The sequence below is a fragment of the Ranitomeya imitator genome, chromosome 1 (assembly GCF_032444005.1).
Source record: "Ranitomeya imitator isolate aRanImi1 chromosome 1, aRanImi1.pri, whole genome shotgun sequence".
Taxonomy (NCBI): Eukaryota; Metazoa; Chordata; class Amphibia; order Anura; family Dendrobatidae; genus Ranitomeya; species Ranitomeya imitator.
The window spans coordinates 750,154,086-750,174,100 of NC_091282.1; the positions used below are offsets into that span (position 1 = coordinate 750,154,086).

At 46.0% G+C, this 20,015-nt stretch overlaps 1 protein-coding gene across 2 annotated transcripts in view; it reads right to left on the reverse strand.

The window, feature by feature from the left end:
• Window positions 1–12,757: 12,757 nt before the first annotated feature.
• The window catches only part of ASPG (asparaginase), a 51,236-nt gene continuing 43,978 nt past the window's right edge, over window positions 12,758–20,015 (reverse strand). For both annotated transcript variants that reach the window (XM_069734362.1, XM_069734353.1), the window contains exons 14-16: window positions 19,094–19,193; window positions 17,470–17,526; window positions 12,758–14,212 (exon numbers count right to left, since the gene is read on the reverse strand). In XM_069734362.1, coding sequence (XP_069590463.1) covers window positions 14,162–14,212; window positions 17,470–17,526; window positions 19,094–19,193 — 208 coding nt within the window. In that variant the 3' untranslated portion in view covers window positions 12,758–14,161. The remainder of the gene's footprint in view (window positions 14,213–17,469; window positions 17,527–19,093; window positions 19,194–20,015) is intronic.

Genomic DNA, 20,015 nt, shown 5'->3' on the forward strand with positions numbered 1-20,015 from the left:
TCTAATTTGGATGCCCAGTAATCAAATGGGAATGACGGTTGAGGGAGAACGTCGATAAGGGATGAAAAATAGTTTGTAACCATACTGGACAAATGTTGTCTCCTGTCACTTTGAATTGATGCTGCAGTACCTGTCCTGTCTGCGGTCATAGAAAAATCACTCCACAACCTGGTCAGAAAACCCCTCTGTCCAACGCCACTTCTGATTTCTGCCCCTCTAACACCTCTGGTCTGCTGGCCCCTGGAGCTCGTGTGAGAACGATCACGGGCGCTGTGTGCAGGGAATGCCAGAAGCAAACGGTCAACAAGAGTTGATTGTTTTGTTGCTAATATTAGTTCCAAGTTCTCATGTGGCATAATATTTTGCAATTTGCCTTTATAGCGAGGATCAAGGAGGCAGGCCAACCAGTAATCGTCATCGTTCATCATTTTTGTAATGCGTGTGTCCCTTTTGAGGATACGCAAGGCATAATCCGCCATGTGGGCCAAAGTTCCCGTTGTCAAATCTGCGGTTGTGCTTGGTTGAGGGGCAGTTGCAGGCAAATCTACGTCACTTGTGTCCCTCAAAAAACCAGAACCCGGCCTTGCCACGCCACCAATTTCCCGTGCCCCCGGGAAAGCTTCCTCATTAAAAATATACTCATCCCCATCATCCTCCTCATCCTCCACCTCCTCTTCGCCCGGTACCTCGTCATGTACACTGCCCTGACCAGACAATCGCTGACTGTCATCAAGGCTTTCCTCTTCCTCTGGTGCAGACGCCTGATCCTTTATGTGCGTCAAACTTTGCATCAGCAGACGCATTAGGGGGATGCTCATGCTTATTATGGCGTTGTCTGCACTAACCAGCCGTGTGCATTCCTCAAAACACTGAAGGACTTGACACATGTCTTGAATCTTCGACCACTGCACACCTGACAACTCCATGTCTGCCATCCTACTGCCTGCCCGTGTATGTGTATCCTCCCACAAAAACATAACAGCCCGCCTCTGTTCGCACAGTCTCTGAAGCATGTGCAGTGTTGAGTTCCACCTTGTTGCAACGTCTATGATTAGGCGATGCTGGGGAAGGTTCAAAGAACGCTGATAGGTCTGCATACGGCTGGAGTGTACAGGCGAACGGCGGATATGTGCGCAAAGTCCACGCACTTTGAGGAGCAGGTCGGATAACCCCGGATAACTTTTCAGGAAGCACTGCACCACCAGGTTTAAGGTGTGAGCCAGGCAAGGAATGTGTTTCAGTTGGGAAAGGGAGATGGCAGCCATGAAATTCCTTCCGTTATCACTCACTACCTTGCCTGCCTCAAGATCTACAGTGCCCAGCCACGACTGCGTTTCTTGCTGCAAGAACTCGGACAGAACTTCCGCGGTGTGTCTATTGTCGCCCAAACACTTCATAGCCAATACAGCCTGCTGACGTATGCCAGTAGCTGCCCCATAATGGGAGACCTGGTGTGCAACAGTGGCAGGTGCGGATGGAGTGTTTGTGCGACTGCGGTCTGTGGACGAGCTCTTGCTTCTGCAGGAGGACGAGGAGGAGGAGGAGGAGGGGGTGCGAACGGCTACAGACAACTGTTTACTAGACCGTGGGCTAGGCAGAACTGTCCCAAACTTGCTGTCCCCTGTGGACCCTGAATCCACCACATTTACCCAGTGTGCCGTGATGGACACGTAACGTCCCTGGCCATGCCTACTGGTCCATGCATCTGTTGTCAGGTGCACCTTTGTGCTCACAGATTGCCTGAGTGCATGGACGATGCGCTCTTTAACATGCTGGTGGAGGGCTGGGATGGCTTTTCTGGAAAAAAAGTGTCGACTGGGTAGCTCGTAGCGTGGTACAGCGTAGTCCATCAGGTCTTTGAAAGCTTCGCTTTCAACTAACCGGTAGGGCATCATCTCTAACGAGATTAGTCTAGCTATGTGGGCGTTCAAACCCTGTGTACGCGGATGCGAGGCTAAGTATTTCCTTTTTCTAACCATAGTCTCATGTAGGGTGAGCTGGACTGGAGAGCTGGAGATCGTGGAACTAGCGGGGGTGCCGGTGGACATGGCAGACTGAGAGACGGTGGGAGATGGTATTGTTGCCGCCGGTGCCCTAGATGCAGTGTTTCCTACTACGAAACTGGTGATTCCCTGACCCTGACTGCTTTGGCCTGGCAAAGATACCTGCACAGATACAGCAGGTGGTGCGCTAAATGGTGGTCCTACACTGCCGGAAGGGATGTTGCGTTGATGACTAGCTTCATTGGCCGAGGGTGCAACAACCTTAAGGGACGTTTGGTAGTTAGTCCAAGCTTTCAAATGCATGGTGGTTAAATGTCTATGCATGCAACTAGTATTGAGACTTTTCAGATTCTGACCTCTGCTTAAGGAAGTAGAACATTTTTGACAGATGACTTTGCGCTGATCAATTGGATGTTGTTTAAAAAAATGCCAGACTGCACTCTTTCTAGCATCGGATACCTTTTCAGGCATTGCAGACTGAGCTTTAACCGGATGGCCACGCTGTCCTCCACCAGGTTTTGGCTTTGCCACGCGTTTTGGGCAAGATACGGGCCCGGCAGATGGAACCTGTGGCGATGTTGATGCCTGCTGCGGCCCCTCCTCCTCCTCTGCTTCAGAACTGCTGCCGCCTGCACCCTGTTCCCCCAATGGCTGCCAATCGGGGTCAAGAACTGGGTCATCTAATAACTCTTCTTGTACCTCCTGCGCAACTTCGTCTGTGTCACCGTGTCGTTCGGTGGTATAGCGTTCGTGATGGGGCAACATAGTCTCATCAGGGTCTGATTCTTGATCAGCACCCTGCGAGGGCAATGTTGTGGTCTGAGTCAAAGGACCAGCATAGTAGTCTGGCTGTGGCTGTGCGTCAGTGCACTCCATGTCAGATTCAATTTGTAATGGGCATGGACTGTTAACTGCTTCACTTTCTAAGCCAGGGACGGTATGTGTAAAGAGCTCCATGGAGTAACCCGTTGTGTCGCCTGCTGCATTCTTCTCTGTTGTTGTTTTTGCTGAAGAGGACAAGGAAGTGACTTGTCCCTGACCGTGAACATCCACTAACGACGCGCTGCTTTTACTTTTACCAGTTTCACGAGATGAGGCAAAAGAGCTAGAGGCTGAGTCAGCAAGATAAGCCAAAACTTGCTCTTGCTGCTCCGGCTTTAAAAGCGGTTTTCCTAATCCCAGAAAAGGGAGCGTTCGAGGCCTTGTGTAGCCGGACGACGAACCTGGCTCCACAGCTCCAGACTTAGGTGCAATATTTTTTCCCCCACGACCACCTGATGCTCCACCACTACCACTACCCTCATTACCAGCTGACAATGAACGCCCCCGGCCACGACCTCTTCCACTAGACTTCCTCATTGTTTTAAAAACGTAACCAAACTAACGTTATTTGTTGCAGTCACACAACTTACACGGTGAGCTATAACTTCTGTATGATTTAGCTACCCCTTTACAGGTTGGTGAGACCACAGCGAAAATCAGGCCCAATGTTACACACTCTTTTTTTGGTGGCTGCAAATTAGAGAGATGCCCCACACGCAGGACTGTCACTGAAGCACAAATGTTAATATTAATGTCACACTATTATTTTTTTTTTATTTTTATTTTTTTCAGGAACACTTTAGAAACCCCCCAAAAAAAAAAAAATAGATTTTTGCAGGGAGAATTTAGAAAACAAATGTAACAAACTATATGCTTTCTATGGGCCACTGAGTGAGAGATGACGCACACAGGAATCAGGAGTGGCACACAAGCCCAGAGGCCAATATTTTTCTACCAATGATTGATGGAGTTATTTTCTCTGGTAGATTTTGGAACCCAAATCAAGGAAAAAAAATGTAGGCTTTCTATGGACCACAATTGGAGAGAGAGAGAGAGAGAGATGGCACACCCAGGAGTCAAGACTGGCACACAAGCAGAAAGGCCAATATTAATCTCCCACTGTTTTTTTTGGTTGTTTTTTTTTTTTTTTTTTTCAGGGAGACTTTAGAAAAAAAAATAATAAAAAAAATATGATTTTATCAGGAAGAATTTAGAAACCAAATAAAATAAAATGATTTTTTCAGGGAGAATTTAGAAAACAAATAAAACCAAAAATAGGCGTTCTATGGCCCACTGACTGAGAGATGACGCACCCAGGAGTCAAGACTGGCACACAAGCAGAAAGGCCAATATTAATCTCCCACTGTTTTTTTTGGTTGTTTTTTTTTTTTTTTTTTTCAGGGAGACTTTAGAAAAAAAAATAATAAAAAAAATATGATTTTATCAGGAAGAATTTAGAAACCAAATAAAATAAAATGATTTTTTCAGGGAGAATTTAGAAAACAAATAAAACCAAAAATAGGCGTTCTATGGCCCACTGACTGAGAGATGACGCACCCAGGAGTCAAGACTGGCACACAAGCAGAAAGGCCAATATTAATCTCCCACTGTTTTTTTTGGTTGTTTTTTTTTTTTTTTTTTCAGGGAGACTTTAGAAAAAAAAATAATAAAAAAAATATGATTTTATCAGGAAGAATTTAGAAACCAAATAAAATAAAATGATTTTTTCAGGGAGAATTTATAAAACAAATAAAACCAAAAATAGGCGTTCTATGGCCCACTGACTGAGAGATGACGCACCCAGGAGTCAAGACTGGCACACAAGCAGAAAGGCCAATATTAATCTCCCACTGTTTTTTTTTTTTTTTTTCAGGGAGACTTTAGAAAAAAAAATAATAAAAAAAATATGATTTTATCAGGAAGAATTTAGAAACCAAATAAAATAAAATAATTTTTTCAGGGAGAATTTAGAAAACAAATAAAACCAAAAATAGGCGTTCTATGGCCCACTGACTGAGAGATGACGCACACAGGAGTCAGGAGTGGCACACAAACCCAGAGGCCAATATTTTTCTACCAATGATTGATGTAGTTATTTTCTCTGGTAGATTTTAGAACCCAAATCAAGGAAAAAAAATATAGGCTTTCTATGGACCACAATTGGAGAGAGAGAGAGAGAGAGAGAGAGAGAGAGAGAGAGAGAGAGAGATGGCACACCCAGGAGTCAAGACTGGCACACAAGCAGAAAGGCCAATATTAATCTCCCACTGTTTTTTTGGTTGTTTTTTTTTTTTTTTTTTTTCAGGGAGACTTTAGAAATAAAAATAATAAAAAAAATATGATTTTATCAGGAAGAATTTAGAAACCAAATAAAATAAAATGATTTTTTCAGGGAGAATTTAGAAAACAAATAAAACCAAAAATATGCGTTCTATGGCCCACTGACTGAGAGAGAGAGAGAGATGGAACGCTTAGTACTGGCACACAAGCCCAAAGGGCAATATTAATCTCCCTTTTTTTTTCCAGGGAGAATTTCTGAAACCCAAAAAAAAAATAAAATAGGCTTTCTATGGCCCACTATTTGTGAGAGAGATGGGACGCTCAGGACTGGCACAGATGGCACGCTCAGGACTGGCACAGAAGCCCAGAGGCCAATATTAATCTCCCTTTTTTTCTGGGAGAATTTATAAAACCAAAAAAATATTTAAATAGGCTTTCTATGGCCCACTATTTGTGAGAGAGATGGCACGCTCAGGACTGGCACAGATGGCACGCTCACAACTGGCACAGAAGCCCAGAGGCCAATATTAATCTCCCTTTTTTTCTGGGAGAATTTATAAAACCAAAAAAATATTTAAATAGGCTTTCTATGGCCCACTATTTGTGAGAGAGATGGCACGCTCAGGACTGGCACAGATGGCACGCTCACAACTGGCACACAAGCCCAGAGGCCAATATTAATCTCCCTTTTTTCAGGGAAAATTTATAAAACCAAAAAAAAAATTAAATAGGCTTTCTATGGCCCACTATTTGTGAGAGAGATGGCACGCTCAGGACTGGCACAGATGGCACGCTCACAACTGGCACACAAGCCCAGAGGCCAATATTAATCTCCCTTTTTTCAGGGAAAATTTATAAAACCAAAAAAAAAATTAAATAGGCTTTCTATGGCCCACTATTTGTGAGAGAGATGGGACGCTCAGGACTGGCACAGATGGCACGCTCAGGACTGGCACAGAAGCCCAGAGGCCAATATTAATCTCCCTTTTTTTCAGGGAGAATTTATAAAACCCAAAAAAAAATAAAATAGGCTTTCTATGGCCCACTATTTGTGAGAGAGATGGCACACTCAGGACTGGCACACAAGCCCAAAGGCCAATATTAATCTCCCACTGTATTTTTATCAGGGAGAATTTATACACCCCACAAAAAAAAATACAGAAAAATGAAAAGGCTTTCTATGGCCCACTATGTGAGAGAGATGGCACACACAGGGATGGCACTCTAGCAGAAATGCCAAATTGCCAATCTTAATCTCCCACCAAAAAAAAAAAAAAAAAAAAAACAGGGAATGTCCTACAATTACTATCTCCCTGCCTGCAGTAATCTCAGCCAGGTATGGCAGGCAGCTACTATCTCCCTGCCTGCAGTAATCTCAGCCAGGTATGGCAGGCAGCAATAAGGAGTGGACTGATGCACAAATGAAATAAAAAGTGTGGACAAACAAAAAAGATAGCTGTGCAGAAAGGAAGGAACAAGAGGATTTGTGCTTTGAAAAAAGCAGTTGGTTTGCACAGCGGCGTACACACAGCAATGCAGCTATCAGGGAGCCTTCTAGGGCAGCCCAATGAGCTACAGCGCTGAGGGGAAAAAAAAAAAAAAAAAAAATTCCACTGTCCCTGCACACCGAGGGTGGTGTTGGACAGTGCAAATCGCTGCAGCACAAGCGGTTTTGTGGTTAATGGACCCTGCCTAACGCTATCCCTGCTTCTGACAAAGCGGCAGCAACCTCTCCCTAAGCTCAGATCAGCAGCAGTAAGATGGCGGTCGGCGGGAACGCCTCTTTATAGCCCCTGTGACGTCGCAGACAGCAAGCCAATCACTGCAATGCCCTTCTCTAAGATGGTGGGGACCAGGACCTATGTCATCACGCTGCCCACACTCTGCGTTTACCTTCATTGGCTGAGAAATGGCGCTTTTCGCGTCATTGAAACGCGACTTTGGCGCGAAAGTCGCGTACCGCATGGCCGACCCCGCACAGGGGTCGGATCGGGTTTCATGAAACCCCGACTTAGCCAAAAGTCGGCGACTTTTGAAAATGTTCGACCCGTTTCGCTCAACCCTACTCCTCAGTACTTGTGCTCTGGGTTATTATCTGCTCCTCAGTACTTGTGCTCTGGGTTATTATCTGCTCCTCTGTACTTGTGCTCTGGGTTATCTGCTCCCCTGTACTTGTGCTCTGAGTTATCTGCTCCTCTGTACTTGTGCTCTGGGTTATCTGCTCCTCTGTACTTGTGCTCTGGGTTATTATCTGCTCCTCTATACTTGTGCACTGGGTTATTATCTGCACTAATGAAATCTGGACATTATGGGGGCACTAATGAAATCTGGACATTATGGGGGCACTAATGAATGAAATCTGGACATTATGGGGGCACTAATGAATGAAATCTGGACATTATGGGGGCACAAATGAAATCTGGACATTATGGGGGCACTAATGAAATCTGGACATTATGGGGCCTGGATAATCTCTGCATTGTTTAACATACTGTTTGTTCATGAAAATATAGCATATGTATACTACAGTATTGGGTAAAAATTAGTTAATTATATTAGTCCGGCCCTCTAAAACCATCCAAATTTCTCATGCGGCCCCATGGCAAAATTAATTGCCCACCCCTGTCTTACAGTGTTGGAGCCATCAAACAGTTTGGGAGCTACTAAGGGGTCAGTATACTGTGTGGGTGGTACTATAGAGTGAGGGGGCATTATACTGTGTATGAGAGCATCATACTGTGTATAGTTGAGCTGTACAGGGGGGAGGACTCAGGACATTACTAAATGTAAAGTGGGTACTTATTGTTATAGGGGAACTCAGGTTACTGTGACTATCAAAGGGGCACACAGATGGCATTATTACTTTCTAGAGGGCAAAATATGGCCACTGTTTTCTAGGGCACTTGCACCCGGCATTACTATATTATAGAGGGGTGCTTTATAATTTAGAGGGCACAGAGAACCACACAGCAAGGGCAGTAATAGGGACACAACGGCAGCAACGGCTCAGTATTGGGGTATCAGGTGTAGTAATAGGGTCACATACGGCAGCAGCGGCTCAGTATTGGGGTATCAAATGCAGTAATAGGGACACATACGGCAGCAGCGGTGGCTCAGTATTGGGGTATCAGGTGTAGTAATAGGGATACATACGGCAGCAGCGGCTCAGTATTGGGGTATCAGGTGCAGTAATAGGGACCCATACAGTAGGAGCGGCTCAGTATTGGGGTATCAGGTGCAGTAATAAAAACACATACGGCAGCAGCGGCTCAGTATTGGGGTATCAGGTGCAGTAATAGGGACACATACGGCAGCAGCGGCTCAGTATTGGGGAGTCAGGTGCAGTAATAGGGGCACATAAGACAGCAGCGACTCAGTATTGGGGTATCAGGTGCAGTAATAGGGACACATACGGTAGCAGCGGCTCAGTATTGGGATATCAGGTACAGTAATAGGGTCACATATGGCAGCAGCGGCTCAGTATTGGGGTGTCAGGTGCAGTAATAGGGACAAATACAGCAGCAGCGGCTCAGTATTGAAGTGTCTGGTGCAATAATAGGGGCACATACGGCAGCAGCGGCTCAGTATTGGGGTATCGGGTGCAGTAATAGGGACACATACAGCAGTAGCAGCTCATTATTGGCGTATCAGGGGCAGTAATAGGGATACATATGGCAGCAGCAGCTCAGTATTGGGGTGTCAGGTGCAGTAATAGGGACACATAAGGCAGCAGCGGCTCAGTATTGGGGTATCAGGGTCAGTAATAGGGACACATACAGCAGTAGCAGCTCATTATTGGGGTATCAGGGGCAGTAATAGGGATACATACGGCAGCAGCAGCTCAGTATTGGGGTGTCAGGTGCAGTAATAGGGACACATAAGGCAGCAGCGGCTCAGTATTGGGGTATCAGGGTCAGTAATAGGGATACATACGGCAGCAGCGGCTCAGTATTGGGGTGTCAGGTGCAGTACTAGGGGCACATACGGCAGCAGCGGCTCAGTATTGGGGTATCAGGGTCAGTAATAGGGACACATACAGCAGTAGCAGCTCATTATTGGGGTATCAGGGGCAGTAATAGGGATACATACGGCAGCAGCGGCTCAGTATTGGGGTATCAGGGTCAGTAATAGGGATACATACGGCAGCAGCGGCTCAGTATTGGGGTATCAGGGTCAGTAATAGGGATACATATGGCAGCAGCGGCTCAGTATAGGGGTGTCAGGTGCAGTAATAGGGACACATACGGCAGCAGCGGCTCAGTATTGGGGTATCATCAGGATGAGGAGTTTGTGCAGGTTGCTAATAGAGGGTGATGGGGCTGGAATAAGAGAAGTGAAATGTGCCTTTGTTGTATTCTCTGCAGCCGAGTCCTGGCTGGAAGAAGTTGTCATGTCGGTCTGGGCCAGATGGAAGAGACCGGAAAAATGAATTACTCCATCAGAAGGAACATCAGCAGTAAGTCACTATCTGTAACTGTGCTGTGATCTCTTATATGTTCTGTAGGACTGATATCTACCACTGACCATATGGCGGTAATATCAATATTGGTCGTTATATAGAGATTATCTTCAGTAATAGTGCGGTCATCTGCTGAGGTTCTCCTCCACTATTAGGGTGCGTCACCCGGTTGTAATCAAGGTTACCTGGTTAGGGGCCCACTCAGAAGCTTCGCCCCCCTGAACCAAAACCCTAGCTACGTCTCTGGCTTTGTCTCACCTCCTCTGAGAGCAGCTACTCTGCTCCATAAAGACTCTAGTGTGACTTCTTCTGGAGATGTGGTAGAGACAGGGTGGGCTGAAAACCCTCATGTCTGTGACATCATAGAAGCTTGTCCTCCACCCACTAGCTAAGAGACAACTGAACAAGTGAAAGAAAAATGCAGGACACAAGTCATATGATGGCCAGAAATGGTCATAGTTATAAAGGGAATTTGGACATTTGTTTTCTTAAAAATAGAAAAACAGATGAAGGAGTTACATGATTCATTAGCATCTGTAAGGGCAGAAGAATAAAAAAAAGAGGGTAGAAATATTCGACCTTGAATTAATGTGGCACAAATGAACATCAATTTCTCATGAATTCTCCAGTCAGGAGACGATGCAGCTTTTAATTTACTATCCTGTAAAAACAAATGAATCTCGATTCCTTGACAGCTCCACAATTAATCAAATATATTGCGGTGGATTGTGCAAATGACTATGGCATAATTTTAAGAAGTAAACACTCCCACCCCTCAAAAAAAGTTCCTGCACCAGCGAAACGCCCTTCCCTCAAATATTATCTGGTATCCGTTATGTAAATGCATTTATTGTTACTCCTGGTTTTATATCTTGACCCATAAATAGAGCGACTAGCAATATCCGGGGTTTGCGGCGACTCGCCAGGGCTGAGAGCGGCCTGAATATCACAGATGAGGGGCAGGATAAAATGAGAACATGACAGATGTGGATTCCTTACAGCCCAGCGCGGTTGTTGGGGACGGCAGTGTTTGACTTTAAAAATTCAGAGATATCACATGGAAATGTAGAATTACACATAATATGGCTGCACTTCGTTATTTATATCGCTTGTATTGCCCTTTAATAAATCAAGTGGTAGGAAAATGTTTTTCGGCCCTGGGAAAGATGAAAGCAAGAAATACACACAAAGTGTGTGAGAGGTTAATACTCAAGGACTCTCAAGAGGCTTATTGAGAGAATAGCAAAAAGGGGCTTTGCATATCTGTTTTTCCCCATAAACGGCGCCACTCTTGTTCACAGGTTGGGTCTGGTACGGCAGCTCTTCCCTAGTCAAGGTAATCGCTTTGTTCACTTTAAGCAAACTGGTCGCAAATCGCTTATATTTGTAAAATAATAAAAAGAGCAGATACTCTCCCTCCCCTCTCTGCCGCTGCTCCGGTTTTATGTTTTCGCTGCAGCAGTGATGTCACGACTGCGGCTCTAAACAGTCATTGACTGGGGCAGCGGCAGAGACCGGAGCTGAACCCAGGGAAGGCGAGGACCTGCTCTTTTTCTAATGTAAAAGTATAAAAGCGTCTGAGAACTACTTTCCTCAAAGTGGAAATTCTACTGATCGTGGGTGGGCTGCAATACCAGACAAGGCCATGGAAAGGAGTGGTGCTGTTTGAGGAAGAACTACAGCCCCCCCCCCCTTTTTTTTTTTTTTTATAAGCTCCGCACCCATTTTTAAAGATCATCATCCTAGAAAATAGGAGGTAAAACAATTCTCCAGCTTCTTTTCTGAGGCAGGGATCAGACGGCCGTGGTGGATGTGACTGGCTTCATGGGTAACTCTGTGCTTGTCTGCATTATAGACGGGTGCAGCAGCTGCCCCCATCTATGGACTATTCCGGTTTGTAAGGCTGATGAGAATGGCGCAAGTAGACAAAATCCCAAATTGCTCGATGAAGTCAGCGATGAATTTTGGGCCACTGATTTTTGGTCTGACTCATCTAGTCTTTAGGATAGGTCATCAGTATCAACCCCCCTATCCCTACAGTCTAACAACCCCTCACTGATCAGCTGTTTGCTGCTACCACATGTGCAGAGTGTAGCGAGCCAAAGCAGCACAGCGCCCCCACACTGTGTAGTGGCCATAATCAGGTACTGCAGCACCCAGGAAGACAACTACAGTGCAAAGAGCTCTGTAGAGTGGTACCAGCAGATCAGCGGCGGACCCCCAACTCATCTAATAATGACCTATCCTTGGAAAATGAACAATGTGTATGCAGAACATGCACCAAATTAAAAAAGTGTTTGTAGTGTGGTGAATATTTCACTCTAGGCTTTCATCAAATATAAAAAATAAAAAAAAGCAGAGAAATACCAGAAAAATGTATGAATGCAGTGAGAATCCGCCCTAAAGGGGCATTCTAGTAAAAGTAGAAATGTGGCTTCATGTTAGCAATGGTGGCAGCACTATGCAGGACATTGTCAAATGAGGGCTTTGGGGTTTCTCTTCTTCCCTTGGTGGCTGTAGATTACAGCCTGCAGTCTGACCCCTGGGGATAGTCCGGCATCTGCAGTGATGTGGCCATTTTCATGATTGATGCTGTCTGTTGTACGTCCTGTGCACGTGGTAAGATGGTTCTCGGACAGCCATGTGACCTAGTGGGGAACAGTAGCGGGGAGGCTGCCACTCGCGGACATGTGGGCACAAAAGCTCGCGCTCTGTTTTAGTACCAGGGAGTGATCGCTGGGGACGTGCGCCATGACTTAGACATGACCTAGATCTTATGGAAATAGAGGAGCGTTTTCGATTGGTGCTCAGAATACACCATTAGGTAATCTGATGAACAGTGCCGAGGTGCCCCTGATTGGCATGGCTCGTCTTCTGCCAGAACCGCGCCGATCCAGCCACGAGTGGCCAAATGCTGCCACGCCGGGCAGGCCAGGCTCTTACATTGCAGTCCCATTCAGGTATGTGTCGCTGTGCTTGTTTTGGGTCCCAGCTGATGAAAACAGGGCTGGTTTTGTTCAGAAACAGCGCCTCTCTTGCCCGGGGGCTGGATCTGGTATTGCAGCATTCAGTGGAATAGGATTGAGCTGCAATGCCAGACCTAGCCCATAGACAAGAGAGGGCGCTATATATTTAATAATATCTTTATGTCATTTGCCTGGAAACTTTGAGATGAAGTGATATATATCGATGATTTCTTTTGATAAAACTTTATTGCTAATACTGATTGACACAGAAGAATGTGGCCTGAGAAGCCTTCATGTATAGTACAGATAATATTGCATTGTTCTGGACACACGCCTGTAGCAGATTCCTGCTCTCTTCACAGGTCCATCTTGTGCACCTCCCTGCCCCGAGACAAAAAGCAACTGAGTGGAAACATCTCAGCCATGTGCACAGCAATGCGACACACCCGTCATGTTGCGGCGCCGCAGATTATAACCTGTGGTGCACTAACACTGGAGGAATACAACGATACAATGAGAGCTCACACGCACAGGTGTACACGTGACACTACACAACATGTATACAGCACGGCTGCAGAGGAATGGCTGCTGTCCCCCGCAGTGCGGAGCCGGTCCAGCATGAAGCTCAGCAGCAGTCACTCCGGACAGACAGGTTGTTAGGGATGAAATACCCAACGGCTGCTGTCAATGAGGAAGTCAAGAAACATCATAGCAAGGAGTCTGGCTCAATAATATGTAGGGCTTCGGGTCAGCTCTGAAAAGGCAGGAGTTAAAGGGGTTTTCCAGTTCTGTTTATTACAAAAAAAAAAAACCCATACTGCTGTACCTCCTCCCAGCCTGAGTCTCCACCACTGCACCTGGTGATGTCAATGAGTGAGTCAAGTGGGCGAGACCTAAACTCAGGCAGAGCCAATGAGCTCCGTTATGTCACTGTGACATCAGCGCTGCAGCCAAACAGGCCGGAGCAGTGGTGGAGACTCTGGGACTTACCCACCCTCCCCAGGTCCATTACTATCTGTTTTCTGCCTAGTGCGTTTATGGAACAAGTAAAACCCCTAAAAAAATACTGTACACAATTAGAAAACAGGGTCCAGAGCCAACGTCGGGCGCGGTACTGCTGTATTCACCCAAGATAGGATATGCTGCAATACCACAAACACAATGGGGGGCACTGTATTTAAAAGGCAAACCAAACCCTGTTTTCCAATTCCAGTCAAACTTTGTTCCCTCCCTGTATCTTATTTCCTACCATTAAATATTTACCAGAAGTTGTGCAGAATCAGAAGAGGAGGTAATTTTTCCCTGAAACAGGGCCACCCTTGTGCATAGGCGGTGTCTGGAATTGCATGTTCATCCATGTGTAAGTTACAATACTGAACAGAAGCCCTAAATAGGAGCAGTGCTGTGTTTTAAGATTCTGGAAAGTCCCTTGAAGTCATGTTCACATTGTGCTTTAAATGTAGCCACGCCGGACTTAGAAATCAGAGACCAGAAATGGGGAACAAAAGTGTGCTGAGCCTGGTCCTGAGCCCAGGGCGGACAGGTGGTGACCCTGCAGCACCTACAAGTCCGGGGGGTTGTGCTTTGGAAGAATACAATCTGCCACTGAAGTGTCCACATGTGGGACGTCTTCAGCTACTCAGGTAGTTTTCTTTATCACTCGTACTGCCATTGAGGAAAACCTGAAATCGCAAAAAAAGAAAAAGCGAGTAAGTGAGTAATTCAGCCATGGTTAGCGGTGAGGTTTGTGCAGCCGGCACTTCTGGAGCTCTGTGATGGAGAACATACTAGTGAATAAAGTGGAAAAAAAAAAAGTGGAAGGACCACAACGAGAGTGGCTCTATAGGAATCCTGTGGAGTGGGATACACTGATAATAAGGGGTTACTCAGCAGGAAAATCTCCCCCTCCCCACAAGGCTCGTGCTTGTGGCAACCACTATGTTAGGGCAGTCCCACACGTCCAGATAATTCCGGTACCGGAAAAATCGGTACCGGAATTATCCGTGTCCCCGTGCGTTTCTGTGGCACATCAGTGTGCCCACTGGGTACCACACGCACCGTGCAGGAGACAGCGCTAAAATTTAGCGCTGTCCCCTGCATCTGGTGCTGAAGCCCCATTCATATCTTCTCTGCAGCAGCGTTTGCTGTAGAGAAGATATGAATATTCCTTTTGTTTTTTTTGTTTCTCGTGTTTAAAATAAAGATCCATGTCCCCACCCCCCTCCCACCACCTGTGCGCCCGCCCGCTGTTCTTAAAATACTCACCCGGCTCCCTCGCTGGCGCCGCTTCCTGTCCTGGCCGCACCTTCTACTGTAGGCGGTCACGTGGGGCCGCTCATTTACAGTAATGAATGTGGCTCCACCCCTATGGGAGGTGGAGCCGCATATTCATGACTAATCGACGGCCCCATGTGACCGCACATACAGAAGAAGCTGCGGCCAGGACAGGAAGCAGCGCCAGCGAGGGAGCCGGGTGAGTATTTTAAGAACAGCGGGCGGGCGCACAGGGGGTGGGGGGGGGGGTTTATGGGACATGGATCTTTATTTTAAACACGAGAAACAAAAAAAAAAAAAAGGAATATTCATATCTTCTCTACAGCACACGCTGCTGTAGAGAAGATATCAATGGCGGCTTCAGCACCAGTGGGGGGGACAGCGCTTACTGTAGCGCTGTCTCCTGCACGGCACACGGACTGCACACGCACAACGTCCGTGTGCGGTACGTGTTTTACACGGACCCATTGACTTTAATGGGTCCATGTAATCCGTGCGCTCCTACGAACACTGACATGTTTCTGTGTTTGGCACACGGAGACACGGTCCGCAAAAAATCAATGACATCTGCACAGATGCATTGATTTCAATGTGTCTACGTGTGTCAGTGGCTGCGGTACGTGAGGAAACGGTCACCTCACGTACCGGAGCCACTGACGTGTGAAACAGGCCTAATGTGTATGAGGGGGTTTATTAGCTCTGATGGCAGATGTTGGAGGGTTAAGAAGGATGGGGCATGCTAGATTTCAATACGCCAGATCCTCTGCCCTCATATGACACTGGCCACCAACAATGATATCTAGCAATGCGTTACTACTCTCTCTCCATCGGAAAAAAAAAATGCAGGAATACCAAACTGCTCATGTACAATGGGGAAAATTAGTATTTGATACACTGCAGATTTTGCAAGTTTTCCCACCTACAGAGAATGGAGAGGTCTGTAATTTTTATTGTAGGTACACTTCACCTGTGAGAGACAGAATCTAAAAATAAAATCCAGAAAATCACATTGCATGATTTTTACATAATTAATTTGCATTTTGTTGCATGAAATAAGTATTTGATCACCGACCAACCAACAAGAATTCTGGCTCTCACAGACCTGTTAGTTTTTCTTTAAGAAGCCTCCTACTCTGCACTCATTACCTGTGTTAATTGCACCTGTTTGAACTCAATACCTGTGTAAAAGACACCTGTTCACACACTCAATCACACTCCAACCTCTCCACCATGGCCAAGACCAAAGATCTGTCTAAGGACACCAGGGACAAAATTGTAGACGTGCACAAGGCTGGAATGGGCTACAGGACAATAGGCAAGCAGCTTGGTGAGAAGGCAACAACTGCTGGCACAATTATTAGACAATGGAAGAAACACAAAATGTCTGTCAATCTTCCTCAGTCTGATGCTCCACGATCTCGCCTCGTGGGATAAGGATGATTCTGACAAAGGTCAGGAATCAGCTCAGAACTACACGAGAGGACCTGGTCAATGACCTGAAGAGAGCGGAGTCCACAGTCTCTGTTAGTAACACACTACGTCATCATGGATTAAAATCCTGCAGGGCACGCAAGGTCTCCCTGCTCACACCAGCACTTGTCCAGGCTTGTTTGAAGTTCACCAATAACCATCTCAATGATCCAGAGGAGGCATGGGAGAAGGTTATGTGGTCAGATGAGACCAAAATAGAACATTTTGTTGCTATCTCCACTCGTCATGTTTAGAGGAAGAAGGATAAGTACCATCCCAACCATGAAGCATGGTGGGGAAACATCATATTTTGGGGATGCTTTTCTGCAAAGGGGACAGAACGACTGCAACGTAATGAAAGGAGGATTCATGGGGTCATGTATTGTGAGATTTTGGCCAACAACCTCCTTCCCTCAGTAAGAGCGTTGAAGATGGGTAGTGGCTGGGTCTTCCAGCATGACAATGACCTGAAGCACGCAGCCAGGACAACTAGGGAGTGGCTCCATAAGAAGGATTTTAAGGTCCTAGAGTGGCCTAGCCAGTCTCCAGTCCTAAAACCAATAGAAAATCTTTGGAGGGAGCTAAAACTCAATGTTGCCCAGCATCAGCGTCAAAATCTGAAAGATCTGGAGAAGATCTGTATGGAGGAGTGGGCCAAAATCCCTGTGGAGTGTGTGCAAACTTGGTCAAGAACGACAGGAATCGTCTGACCTCTGTAATTGCAAACAAAGATTTATGTACTTAATATTAAGTATTTGGTACAATAGAAAAGTAAAACTTATTTCATGCAATAAAATGCAAATTAATTATATAAAAATCATACAATGCGATTTTCTGGATTTTTTTTTTTTTAGATTCTGTCTCTCAGTTGTAGTGTATCTACTATAAAAGTTACAGACCTCTCCATTCTTTGTAGGTGGGAAAACTTGCAAAATAGTTGGTGTATGAAATACCGTAATTATTTTCCCCATTGTACGTGTATGGATGTAATGTGAGAACCTGAGGAGTGGAGATAAGAAGTTCGGTTCCTATGTGGCACTGCTTATCACTCCTCACAGTGGTCTACAGTTTTTTTTCCTTTGGTTTCTTATCAACGATTACATGTAGTGTAGATTTTTTTTTAGTGTTTATTAAGAGGTTCTTCAGCAGCTGAAGAAAGACAATAAATGTAATGTAGAAAACCCAAACCTCTCACCTGTCCTCTTTTTTGATGAAAAAACTCCAAGATCTCCTCATTCCCCACAGCTTCTGCCTGGAAGTAAATGTACAGATGAGAGCGGCAGTCACACAGCTCGGACACCACATTATTATGTTCTACTTAGTTTTTGTGACCCCAATGTGAGATCCGCTGCATTTTACAGGAACGGCATCGTGCAGGAGATTTTAAAGGGAGTCTGTCACCCCCAAAATCGTATATATGAGCTGCGGCCACCGGCATCAGGGGCTTATCTACAGCATTCTGTAATGCTGTAGATAAGCCCCCGATGTAACCTGAAAGATGAGAAATAAAGGTTATATTATACCCACCCAGGGGCAGTCCGGTCCGATGGGTGTCGCGGTCCGGGGCCTCCTATCTTCATCAGATGACGTCCTCTTCTGGTCTTCACGCTGCGGTGCAGGCGTACTTTATCTGTCCTGTTGAGGGCAGAGCAGAGTACTGCAGTGCGCAGGCTCCGGGAAAGGTCTTTGCTCTGCCCTCAACAGGAAAGATAAAGTACGCCTGTGCCGGAGCCGCGGCGTGAAGACCAGAAGAGGACGTCATCCTATGAAGATGGGAGGCGCCTGACCCGGACCGCTCCTGGGCGAGTATAATATAACCTTTATTTCTCATCTTTCAGGATACATGGGGGCTTATCTACAGCATTACAGAATGCTGTAGATAAGCCCCTGATGCCGGTGGCCGCAGCTCATATATGATTGTGGGGGATTTAAGGAATCCCGCAGCCTATATGGACTATTGTTGCTGCCTGGAGGTCCGCAGCCCTTCAGTATCTGCTGCGGATTTCACCGCAGATTTCAGCCTCTACAATACGAAGAGTGAGTATTAGGCTACTTTCACACTAGCGTCGGTATGGGGCAGTCGTGCTGCGTCGGCCCGATGCATACTGTGCAAGCGCCGCACAACGGGAGCAGCGGATGCATTTTTCCAGCGCATCCGCTGCCCCATTGTGAGTTGCGGGGAGGTGGGGGCGGAGTTCCGGCCGCGCATGCGCGGTTGGAAATGGCGGACACAACGCAGCAAAAAATGTTACATGTAATGTTTTTTTGCTGCCGACCATCCGCCACAACACGACTCAACCGTCGCACGACGGTTGCGACGTGTGTCAATGCGTCGCTAATGTTAGTCTATGGGGAAAAAACGCATCCTGCAGACAACTTTGCAGGATGCGTATTTTACCCTAAACGACGCATTGCAACGTATTCAAAACGACGCTAGTGTGAAAGTAGCCTTATGTGAAACGTCTACTGCAGAAATTCCTGCAATTCTGGGCAAAACCGCAGATCTCCTGACCCAAACTAAACAGCGTCACATATGATTGAGGCTGAAACCAGCAGTCAGGCCAGGAGACTATAAAATATGGCTGTCAATCTAGCCTACGGTGCAATACCAGACAACACCCATGGATAAGAGCGGCGCTGTGCAGCAGTTCTGCCAGGCAAGGCTTTCTGGGCTACATTTATAACATATTTGCACATCTTAGCACTGATAGAGGCTGCTGTGTTAGTTTCTTTGTACATTATGCAGCCACAGCCACTCGAGCCTGTTCACACTTGCTTTATTCTGTTTGCAGGTACTGGTCAGTTTTCTGTGGACTTACAACTTGGTACGCAGTCTGCCCATCATAACCGGCTTGGTCCATGTCAACTCCGGCCAGCTCCCAGGCGGTTAACCCATCGACATCGCCACTGGCGGCCAGGCTGGAGAACCAAATGGAAAGGGATAGTTTTACATCATCACGTCCATCAAGCAGAGGGTAAATATCAGGTTTTATCTTAAACTTTTACCAAGTCACTTTTTAAAAAAAATTTTTTTTAAGTTTTTCATTCACCCAATAGTTATGGAAAAACCGCATCGGGGGACGGATGGGCTGTGATGCACGGGAAAATGTTTTCTCTAAAAGGGTTGAACCTCATACGACGCTTGGGCTGACTCCAGCCACAAATGATACATTGTATCAAGTAGAAGTTACTGCTGTTCTGTATTACAATGCCCTTATACTTAGGTCTCTCGAAACTACATCTTCCAACATGTCCTGACAGAGCAGCACCTTCCAACCTGTCACAAATCTACAACCTGTCTCCTCCACCTTGAAGAAGTGGTTTGCAGAACGTGTGCCAAGATCGGGAGCTTACTACAAACTTCTCCGAATATTTCAGATGTAGCTTGCCATTAGGCCCCGTGTCCCACCGACAACACTTCCTGCTCTGCTGCTTAGAGGCACAGATACAGACATGGCGGCGGTATCAGATTTTTGTTTTCCATTAAAGTAGCTTTAGAAAAATAAAATAAAACTGGATCTGCTAGAACCAAAGCAATTCCTGATACAGACTTTAGTTTTAGTTTTTTCCCCCAAATTTGTGAAGGTTCTATTTTTTGTTAGCGGTGTTTTTGAATGGCTCAGATAATAGATGACAGCAGATAACCAACTATGGTCCATTTCTCAATGACATCAATGTAAAAAAAAATGACATACAAAAAGATGACCAAACCCACCGAAATGACAATGTGTAAAGGGCCCC